The following is a 12,807-nucleotide window of genomic DNA, read 5'->3' as shown; positions in this document are numbered from 1 at the left end:
ACGCTAGTACGACGATGACGCTAAACAAATTTAAATAATTTTTAATGAAATATAAATATGTTTTTTAGACCCTTTCAATTTTTCACTTGGATTCGTCCAATATCGATGTTGAAAGCGATTGTCAAACATCGCTAGAAATCGTTTGTGGTTACGTGGTTAGTGTTACGTACTCTTAGTGGGATTGTCTGGGTTCGAACCCACTTTGCCACATAACCTTAACGGTTTTTTTTTTATTAACTAATATAAAAATTAAAATAAACATTTGAATTTTATTTTATTAAGTGTATTTTAAATGGCAGAATTTAGTCACCTTTTTTAATAAGCAGAGACTTTCATTATAATGCACATAAAATGTCTGAAAAAAATATTCTCAAACTTAATTAAACTAATAAAATAACTAGTTTAATCATAAGATTTTGAGTGCATCCAAATCATTGTTTACAAATTCTGGGTTTGTCTAGGTTTGTCAACCCCTGTTTTGATGTGTATTTAACATAGAATTTTGCCTAGCCGCACACCAGTCTGATGATGTCGGTTACGACAAAACCCGATCACTGGTCAAATAAAATTTATTTACAACATTTTGAGTGAGTCCAAAGCTTGTTCACAAAATCTGGATTGTCTCCAATTAATTATGATTTCGTGAACAAGTATTTGGACACACTCAATGTTGTAAATAAATTATCTGGTCAAATAATAAATAATAAAATAATAGTTTAAATAATAAAAATTAAAATGTAAATGAAAAATGAAATAAAAATTTAAAAGAAAAATGATATTTTCTGGCGTTTCTCACGTTTGTGATTATAATCCAGGATTCGGACCTCACATACTAATAAAAGAGTTTTTGTTAAATAAAAAGCTTCTTTTTATCTCACCAATAGATGTCTCAAGTGAAGTTCTAGTGATTCAAGAACAATGTTTCAAAATTGGTTCATATATGCATGTATATTGTAGAGCTTCCAAGAATTTGAGCAGTGTTGTTGTTAATGATGAGTAGAATTAGTGAATGTTACACGTGTGTAAAGTGATCACTTAAACCAGCCTATGACGGTCGTCAGTCCCCTTAATGCCCAGACTTCCATATTCTTCTTCATCTTTGATGAGATGTCAAAAAATAATATGTAAATAAAATTTATATTTAATAAGCTATAAAGTTGTTATTTTATTATGTAAAATGCAGTTCCACCAAGAAACCAGTACAAAACTTCAATTTTAAGAAAGAGTGTGATCACAATCAAATTATCGTCATTCTGATAAGAATACTTACGAATATTTTGTTTCTTCCACAGATTATTAGCAACATCATAGTTTTCACGATCTGTAACGTCTGTGGCGTGATGACTCATTCTCCGCGAGAGATAGCCCAAAGGCAAGCCTTCCTTGAGACCAGGAATTGCATCGAAGCCCGTCTCGTCATGCAAAGGGAAAATCACAAACAGGTATTTATTCATTTTCAATTCGTAAATACCACTTTTTAAAAAAATCTATTGTGTCATGTGTTTTCTTTTATTAAAGTTAAATGTTTCGCTCACTCCTTTCAAGAACGTCATAAATAAAAAAAAACTTGATATTTCAGAATAACGTTTTTAAAGCTCAAATATAAAAAACAATGTATGAAAAATATGTTTCAAGCCACTTATCGAACTTTTTATTGTGCAACAGATATTTTAAGATAAATCCTGAAGGTTTTTTCTCTATTTGAAAAATATTTGGTTTACTTCCAAAAAAAATTAAACAATACTAATTGAATTATATCTTCAAAATGCAAAAATAACACTTGCTACCCTGTAGCGGGTAAATATTTAGTTAAAAATATGCCTCTTTTGCTGGGATTATAGTACATTTTTAGACATTTGGAAAATTGACGATTATTGATTTATGACGTCTTTGAAAGGAGTGAGCGATTTGTATTTTTTTATAAGTTACAAAAATACCTCAATTTCATACAATTCTTGTGAGCCCAAGCGGCTCATTAGAAATATGTATAAAATTGCAGTATAGCGGGTTCAAATCGAGAAACTCTGACTCAAGAGTCCGTGACACTAACCACGGGACCACTACCCGACACGTTTCGCCTCATTTTGTAACACCGTATGTGATAGTATTTATTATTGATAAAATAAAACTTTACATGCATTCACCGATTACTCAGTCAATGTATTCATGTAAAATAAGTCAGTTTTGTAACATTGCACGTTTGTTTACTTTCAACTTACATATATAAATTCTGTATCGACTAATTGAATTATAATGTCTTTAAATACCCCGGAAAACTGTTAACCGCAATAGAGTGTATTTTACTGCATTAACATAGCCTTTTTTAGTATCAATAGATAGAATATTGTTTATTTGTTTCCAACAGGACTATAAAGAAGACAAATAACAGGAATACGCCCACTTCCATATTCTTCTTCATCTATGTTGAGACCCCAAATCTAGATTAACTCCTAATTGGAGATAATCTGGGAACAAAGTGAATGGTGCACTGAAATCAGTTATAGCAAATAAAAACCTATCAGTTGAAGCTAAACTGGCAGTGCACAACGGAGTCCTGGTTCCAACTCTAATGTATGGAAGTGAAGCATGGAGTTGGCAAAAGAATGATGAAAGTAAACTGAATGCAGTCGAAATGCGATCTCTCAGAAGAATGTGCGACAAAACGATGTATGATAGATGTGCGAATAGTGAAATAAGGAAGGAATGCAAAGCTGAGATAAATATTATCGATAAAATTAAGAAAGGTGTGTTGAAATGGTTTGGACATGTAGAACTAATAAGTGAGGAAAGAACGGTAAAACAAATTTATGAGGCGAATGTTAGTGGGAAAAGAAGAAGAGGAAGACCGAGAAAAACATGGCACGATCAGGTATGCCAAATACTTGAAAGTGGTCAGGTTAGGAGTCGTAACAATCGGCGGGTATGTGTGAGGAGATGCATGAACGTGGAAGAGGCGAAGAATGTTTGCAAGAACAGAGTGGTGTGGCGCTCTATTCTCTCTGCCTACCCCTGCGGGGAAGTTAGTTAGGAAGGAAGTTAGTTAGTTAGTTAGTTAGGAGATAATCTGGATTTGTGAACATGTATTTAGATATACTCAAAACGTAGTTAATTCATTGTTTCGGCATTCGCTTTGGGGTAAAATATGTTTAAATTGTAAATAAAACCTTTTATCCACTTGAGTAAAAACAATTGTTTTTATTTACAATTGGCAGTTAATATGTTTTTCATAGATACATGTACTCTTGTCATTCACTGCCCAACTTTGTTTATTTACACGTCCACTCATGAAAATTGAACCTTTGTTTAGCGATCAAAGGACCGTTTTTGACAAAACCTTTGATACTAAATGTACGAAGTTCATTTGAAATTCATTACTAATAGACTCGAAACCGCTACGCCCGCTACATATTAAACAACAAACCACTGAAATTTAGAAATAATATTTGACACTTAAATTTTATTTTCAAGCAAGTTGAAAGATGAAATTGTAAATAATAACACTTGTTTTTTACCATGTGAGCTATATTTATTTTAACGACTTGTTTCGGAAGCTACTGAAGCTTCCATTATCAAGTCTGAATATAAACTAAAGCATAAATAATTATCTGTATTGTGAAAACAAAGGGGGGGTTAGTTAGGGGAAGGGGGTGAGTCAGTGGGTGGAGTTTGAGAATAAAGGAAAAATGGAAAGTAAAAGTGAGGAATTTAGAAATTAAAAACTATTAATTAAATTATAATTTAAGTTTTTTGGCTTTCTAAATTTAGAAAGTTATGCATTATTTGACCTTTGTGTGGTACTGGGTGTAATATTATAAGTTTATTTGATTTGAATGAGTGATTTAAAACCATTATGTGATTTGCAAATTCCGAAAAAAAGTTACTAATAAGACCGCTACGATGTTCTTTAATTCTTATCTTTAAATTTCATCATGTCTTCCGACAAAGTGAATACCGAAATGATTAATAAAGGTGGAATGATATTTTTTAGTGTGCGAAGATTCTTTAATTAAGGCTTAGATCTCAAGCTTGTCTCAAGCGTTCAAATCAGAAAGCGTTCAGCCACGCTCAAGGCTGGTTTTGTGCTTACCTTAATTTTTTTGTATTTTTTTTAGAATATTTATGGAAAAAAATATTTTTTTACATTTTTTTAACTCCTAATCTTTCAATAATTCTTTCTTTTCAAAACCATGTAATTATTTCGAAGAAAAACTTATTTTTTCAATGCACAAACGATGTTTTAAGAAAAATATAATTTACGTTATATGTTACCTGAATTTATAGAAAATAAAGTTGCGAATACTTGGCCTTAAGTGGCTCTTATACTTGTTCCGTGTTTTAGATCAAACAATGTATTATTCTGTATCCTAGAACCCGCAAGAGATTCAAATTAGATCAAATATGCACACGTCTGGTTCGCTCGTATGAAAGGGGATACGTGTGGAGTCAGTAGATTTGTTTCGTTATGAACAACTGGTACAACATAATGAAAGCAGAGAAGATTTCTGGCAGCTTGAGCCAGGGGCGTTTGAGAATATCACTAATACATATGATATCATATTCCAGCAGAATGTAGAATGCTTTATTCTCAATAAATCCTAAATTACAGAGTGGGGCGCGGTCACTTCCTTTTTTGAAACTCGTGCCACAAAGTGACAGTTACTCCTAAAGCGCGTTCCTATAACACGTCCAAAAGCAGGATTTAAAAAAATAAGTTTTTGTTAAGTTTAGTAAGGTATCAATCATGCCATGGACGAACGAGGAGCGCGCGTTTGCCGTGGAGGCCTACTTTTTCTCGGGCCGTTCCGTCATCGCAACTCAGAGTGCATTCGAAAAACAATAAAACATATTGGACTCTCCAGAACTATCAGGATAGTTGAAAACATCGACGGTCAAAAACGCCGTCACTACATCCATTTCTTCGAGTTTTTTCTACTCAAACTGAAGAAACGAACACGAACTTCCATTATTTATTGCGGAAACACTTTCCCGAACGAATCACCTCTCTTAGGGGGATCTTTACTGGCTTTTGCCTTCTGTGACTATTTCCTGTGGAGTTACCTTAAAATATTTATTTACACAAATCTTCCAAAGACCCATGGTCAGATGACGAACGATATTCGTGCTACTATTTCCAACATAGGCACAGATAATGCTGGTAAAACTTGACAGAAATGTCAAAATTCGACTACCTCAGCGTATTGACAAGGACGGTGGCAGCCTTCGAGACGTCGTTTTAAAAACGCGATATAATTCAATTTTAAATGTACTCCTGTACACAGAAAAAATATTCAATCCATGCTTAAAATACTTTTTGTGTTATATTTTTTTAAAATAAGGAAATGACCACGCCCAATCCTGTATTATAAAATTAATGTTTATTTTATAATCTCTTAATAAAATTATTAAAAATAAGAGGTGCTTAGTATTTTTTTAAATGAAATTAAAAAAAACTGTTATTGTTGATGAAATAATTATTTCATTAATTGTTTCAGCAGTTAGTCATTGTGTGTTGTCAATCATAATATCTATCCATATTTTATTTAAGTTTTACTTTGTTAATACCACTATTTCTTAAAATATATTGCGATGCTTGAGTTGTGTGTTTGAGATGGGATTTGTATTTATTATTTACTTTTCTTATTATGAACAGGAATGATAATCTTGTGTGAACCAATCAAAAGCTTCTCAGCATTTACTCATTGTTGGGAAAAAACCATTCCTTCTTGTCCTTCTTGTGTTTTTGCTTAGAATTGTTGTTACTTTAAATGTAAGGAGTAATCCATTCACAATTAGGTAAAAGCTATAAAACTTATAAATTTTTTTTTTTACAAAAATGTTAATAAAATTAGTATATAACCACTCACCAACATTTTTACGTCTACCGGTTTCGAGACGTACCCGTCTCTTCGTCAGGACAATCACTAACACAGCATGCAAACAATACTACCCTTCACCACCATAGCACCATTTACACACTCAAAACTACACAAAATGTCTAACACATGCGATTTTTGGTCGACCCGAAGACCAAAGCACTATAGTTTTCAATACAGACATGCGTTACGAGCCGAGGTTAAACGTACATTAAAATTAGACTAGGAATCGAATCTACTTATATACTTGTAGGATGAAAGTATTTGTAGGATATAAGTAGATTCGATTCCTAGTCTAATTTTAATGTACGTTTAACCTCGGCTCGTAACGCATGTCTGTATTGAAAACTATAGTGCATGTTGGTCTTCGGGTCGACCAAAAATCGCATGTGTTAGACATTTTGTGTAGTTTTGAGAGTGTAAATGGTGCTATGGTGGTGAAGGGTAGTATTGTTTGCATGCTGTGTTAGTGATTGTCCTGACGAAGAGACGGGTACGTCTCGAAACCGGTAGACGTAAAAATCTCGGTGAGTGGTTATATACTAATTTTATTAACATTTTTGTAAAAAAAAAATAAGTAATAATGACTAACCACAAAGTAAATGCTTTAAATATTAATAATATTGAGAATATTAAACTTATAAAGTTTACTCCTTATTAGAGTCATGATAAGCGGTGTTGCATAAACAGTAGATAGATTTCAGAGACATTTGGACATTAGGTAATGAAAAAAACTTTTTAACAGAATCATGTATCATACCAAAAAAATTAAGTATGTAAATATATACAACCTTTTCAGTCTGTCCAAATACAATTGTAGGAGTTATTTTTCATGTAATTTTTTGACATTTCAAGAAGAATATGGAAGTCTGAGCATTTACGGGGCTTACGACCGTCATAGGTTGGTTTAAGTGATCACTTACACACGTGCAACATTAACTAATTATACCATGATCGACAACCACAAAAAAACTTCTTCATCTCACCAACAGATGTCTCTAGTGAAAATCCTAGTGATAGAAATACAATGTTTCGAAATTAGTTCTTATACGAGTATATAGAACTTCCAAGAATTTGGAAATTGGTTGTCAATCATGGGTCGTGAGCCCCGTAAATGACCATACTACCATTTCTTTTTCATCTATTTTGAGATATTAAACAATTAATATGAAATAAAAAAAAATTGAATAATAAATATATTTGATTAAAATATTCCATTTTAAACACTAAAGAAATAGAAGCAAAAATCCAACATTACCCCTAAATTATCGCTTTCGTTGTATAATGTATAGCTCATGAAGTTCAGTATAAAAGTTAAATACGCTAAGTAGTACAACAGGGACCAATTCAGAATACAAATCACATCTTAGGGTACATTTATTATCACAAAAGTTAGAAACCTTACAATTCCACGAGCTTACTTACGAAATGTAACTTAGTCTAAGAAAATTCTATGTTATAACGAACGAAATAACTTCTTTTTACTTAGTTATAATGTCAACAGGTTTCAAAACAAAACTGCTTATTCCTCGTTTCTAAGCAATATAAAAAAAAAACTGTTAAAATAAATTATATAAATTCATTTTATAATATGGATAGTAAAATAGTATTTCAAATACAGTGGAACCCCTGAAATCCGAAAAATTCCCTGAATTATATATATATATATATATATATATATATATATATATATATATATATATATATATATATATATATATATATATATATATATATATTTATGTATATATATATATATATATATATATATATATATATATATATATATATATATAAATATATGTATATATATATATATATATATATATATATATATATATATATATATATATATATATATATATATATATATATATATATATATATATATATATTTATATATATAATATATATATATATATATATATATATATATATATATATATATATATATATATATATATATATATATATATATATATATATATATATATATATATATATATATATATATATATATATATATATATATATATATATATATATATATATATATATATATATATATTTATATATATATATATATATAAATATATATATATATATATATATATATATATATATATATATATATATATATATATATATATATATATATATATATATATATATATATATATATATGTATATATATATATATATATATATATATATATATATATATATATATATATATATATATATATATATATATATATATATATATATACATTTATTTATATATTTATATTTTCCTAGTAAATATACGTCAGAAATCATAAATTTTAAATTAATATTTTATTTGTTAAAAACCAATTTTCGCCTCCAAATTTGGTTCTCAATTATTTCTTAACGATTATCAAAACACCGCCTAGGAAGTTTCACTTCAGAAATATTTTTTTTTAAATATTTTTTTGTAGTGACTTTGTTTTTTTTTTAACTCTTGAAAAATAAAAACGAGCATTCCGACTTGCTTATATATATATGTATATATATATATATATATATATATATATATATATATATATATATATATATATATATATATATATATATATATATATATATATATATATACATTTATTTATATATTTATATTTTCCTAGTAAATATACGTCAGAAATCATAAATTTTAAATTAATATTTTATTTGTTAAAAACCAATTTTCGCCTCCAAATTTGGTTCTCAATTATTTCTTAACGATTATCAAAACACCGCCTAGGAAGTTTCACTTCAGAAATATTTTTTTTTAAATATTTTTTTGTAGTGACTTTGTTTTTTTTTTAACTCTTGAAAAATAAAAACGAGCATTCCGACTTGCTTGGGAGTGCGAGTAAGCCGCATAAGACATAATGAACCTTGAGTCGTAGAAGAATGTAGGCATATGTATATATCTGAATGGGAGCTCTATTATCCGCCTTCCTCGGATATCCGTGTCAAATACATCCTGCTTACCATCACGACACTGCCTTCCACCGCAGCCTAGACAAAGGTACTACACTAAGCGAACAAAGCAAAAATCGCGTCTGTAAAACTCCAACTCCAAACATTCTACATATAATACCTAAATTGTAAATATGCTTGAATTGAGCAAGTTTGCTTTTAACGCTTTCTTGTTGAAATGGTTACAACCAGTTTAAAAGTAAAACAAAATCATATAATTAAAATGTAACTTTGTTTTAAAATCACTAAAAATATTTTATTATAACTTAATTATAATGTCTACCGGTTTCGAAGCTAACCGCTTCTTTATCAAGACTGATTAATACCTTATAAATCTGTCTTGATAAAGAAGATACTAAATACTCCTTATCATTAAGTAATACCACTTTAAAAAACACTACTTCGTGACTACCGATTTCAGAATAATCATTACATCATCAGCTATTTCAAAATTTTAGTTTTATATAAATGTCAGACCGTTACAATTACACTTTAGTCTTCATTGGACCCGATGATGAAATGATTATTTCGAAACCGGTAGTCACGAAGTAGTATTCTTATAAAGTGGTATTACACAAAGTGAACGATGAATTATTAGAGGAATGTTATAGTAACATATATGTTTAAAAGGAAAATACTATAATTATAAAAAATTAAGGAACAAAATATTTTTATGAGATCAATTCTACTGAGTTTCTTGCGTAACAAATCAATACATTTAACGTCCATCGAGGATGGTAGTAATTATAATTTGAAACAAAAAATGACAAACTAACCATCATGAATCGAATTTTATAAAAATTATTATTGTTTCGGTTTCATTTTGTGGCAGTATCTATCAATTTATTTGAAAACAATATTTGCCTCTTTCACATTCAAGCATATCCTCATACAAACCCGTCAATTATGCTGAACTACTTGTAAATATTTGAAATACTTGATCATGCCTCAAGCAAGTTTTCCTCGATTTCCTTCGCTTCTGTTTCCAACAGCTTTTTTCTTCGTTCTGTACAAAATATCATAAGCTTTTAGCAAAATTTCAGAAAAAAAACAGAATTATAATTTACCAAAAGAAGGCTGAAAAGTTGAATATTTTCTAATTTTATAAAAATTGATATTGTTTCGGCAGTCACATTGTGGTAATATCTATAAATTTTAATTGAAATGTCACTTCGTTAATACCACTATTGCAAAATCATAGATACGGCCACTAAGCGTCTGTCATGTATATGTATAATAAAATTAAGTACTTGTTTACTTTTTTTTAATTGTTGGGTAATTTTCATACATAGGTCTGATCACCTCATCCATATAAGTATTTGAAATAAAATTAACGTAGAATAAATGACGTTTACTATCAAAATCGGAAATCATAACTGTTATTTCATTACTGACTCCTCTAATCAAAATACAATAAGTTTTTTTTACAAAAAAAAATATTTACAAAGTTTTGAAATGAAAAGATATTACCACAAAGTGATTGCGAATAAAGTAATAAAAAATCAGAGCTTTCAATCCACTTTTAAGCGGAAAAATTCGTAATTCGTTTTGTAAATGTGTACATTCATCTTTGTGTCATGGTATCATTGATACAATTTTACATGCTAACAAAATAATTGCTGTTACATATTCTGATGAAACAAACAAGAAATAAAATTCTTCAATGTATATTACGTATTTTAAATTATTTATATCTACGACGTTTCCATAGAAACAATGATCATAATAGATACGATTAAGGATAAAAATACATCTTCCCTATTATTAAAATAATTTGGTTTCTTTTCCCTTATTTACGAACTCAATCAAGCCTATTATTATAAAATTACAAATTCAAAATCCTACCTTCATTTTTAAGGAACTTTTATTTTGTCGGATTCCTTATTTGATATAATTATAAAATTGATAATTTGTTTCTTAGAAAATAACGCACTAAATAAATGTACGCACATTCGGTGTATCATTTATTTTTAATTGGTAGCTTTATTCATTTTTAAAATATGTCATTATATAAATCAATATTTTTTCTTGTGAATTATCACTTTATGTAAATGGACATTTTGGTTGTCATTTATAATTATGAACATTTATTTTTAAAATGGTAGTTTAATTCACTTTCAGAATAAAATTTAATGAAATATCTTCAAATGTCATTTTAAAATCCAATTAGTTCACATATAATCCTTCAATCACAAATATTTACTCAGGAATTATGTGTTATCGATTTAATTTATTGGAGTGCTTTATTTGTTTGCACTAAACTCTTTCGGGATTTTCCCCTCATTTCATCCCCTTTACTCGGATAAGCATTTTACTTTATTATTGAATCGAGAGTATTTGCAAAGCTGTAAAATTTAATTTTATACGTTTTTTGATTAAAATATATTCAATAAACATTTTAAATGCGAATGTTCGATACAAAAATAATATTAAAGTTACACAAAATAAATTTTAAAAAAAAGTATTTTTTTGTATGTATGTAATCATAAAGGTTGGGGAAAACGTCTTGTTGGTGTTTTTTGCTTCACTTCAATGATTTATAAAAAAGTGTTAAAACAATCCGATTTTAGAAAAATCGGTAAAATCGGTTTATCGGTCTTCTTCTGCTCCTTTTGTCAACTACATTTGCCTCATAATTTTGTATCATCGTTTTTTCTTCACTTTTTCTTTCCACATATCCAAACCATCTCAACACATCTTTCTTAATTTTATCGATAATGATATCTCATCGTTGCATTATTTTCTCATTTTACCATTCGAACGTCTATCATACATCGTTTTGCCGCACATAAACATGTATGATTAAAAACGATCAAAACGATGTATGAGTGATGGATTTTAGCCAACTCCATGTTTCACTCCTATACATTATGGTTGGAATCAGGATTCTAGGACTCCTGGTTTAAACCCTAATGTAACAAGTTTATGCACTGATAAGTAAGTACGAACATAGAACTTTAATTTGATTTTCATTATATTCACACCTTTCCGTCGTAACTTCGATATTCTGACAATGTGCCTCGATGTACAAATTGTATTAAGGAATATTATACAAAAGGTTTGATTTCTACCTTGAATTATTCAATTTATAGCTCCATGTAACATATTATGCAAGAATGGGCTTGTACGTAGGCCAACATCGCCCTTTCAGAATCAATTTTAGATATTTGGCGAACAGTAATAATTTAAAAACCGTTATCTAAAGTAAGCCTTACATGTTGCCTACAAGTAAATTCATATACGTATTCCAGAGCCTTTAAGTGAAACCATTAATTCCAAATTATATAAAAAGGTATGATATTGTTTTACAATACACACTTGCCTTAGTATCCTAAGACTAAGACTTGTTACACTTTACAATTACATGTGTAGTTTACTTCAACATTTTAAGTGAGTCCAAATACTTGTTCACAAAATTAATTATTATCTCCAATTGTAGGAGTTATTTTCACATTATTTTTTGACACCTAATCAAAGATGGAGAAGAATTTGGAAGTCTGGGCACTTAAAAAAATGTGTTTCTGCTCAATAAAAAAGCTTCTCTTCATCTCACCAATTTCTTTAGTAAAGTTCTAAGGATTCAAGAATAACGTTTCTAAATTGGTTCATATATATAGAACTTCTAAGAATTTGAGTAGTGTGGTTGTCAATAATGGGTAGAATTGGTGAATGTTACACGTGTATAAAGTGATCACTTAAACCTGCCTATGACGGTTGTCAGCCCCGTAAATGTTCCATATTCTTCTTCATCTTTGTAAACTTCCATATTCTTCTTCATCTTTGAATAGATGTCAAAAAATAATAGTTTACTTCACACGTCAATTTTCATTAATATTAAAGGCATCCTTTCTTGGGTAAATTCTGTTATTTTAAAAAGAAAGGCAATTACAAATTTCCAAACTAAATGATTCTCTCCTCTTGAAATCTAATATTGAGCACATTCGGCAAATAA

General features: G+C 29.0%; 1 protein-coding gene across 1 annotated transcript in view; it reads left to right on the top strand.

Annotated features, from left to right (window-relative positions):
* LOC148313120 (adenylate cyclase type 6-like) overlaps positions 1-12,807 on the top strand; it is a gene marked incomplete at its 5' end in the record, with an annotated part of 129,542 nt that overhangs the window by 49,412 nt on the left and 67,323 nt on the right. Inside the window, one exon of the mRNA XM_088267706.1 lies at positions 1,293-1,442. Within this exon, the coding sequence (XP_088123832.1) occupies positions 1,293-1,442 (150 nt within the window). The remainder of the gene's footprint in view (positions 1-1,292; positions 1,443-12,807) is intronic.

Source organism: Brachycentrus maculatus, unplaced genomic scaffold, assembly GCF_059751285.1.
Source record: "Brachycentrus maculatus isolate JH-2025_06_01 unplaced genomic scaffold, ASM5975128v1 h1tg000019l, whole genome shotgun sequence".
NCBI lineage: Eukaryota > Metazoa > Arthropoda > Insecta > Trichoptera > Brachycentridae > Brachycentrus > Brachycentrus maculatus.
The sequence above is the reverse complement of the archived record's forward strand: the minus strand, read 5'-3'. Positions and strand labels throughout refer to the sequence as shown.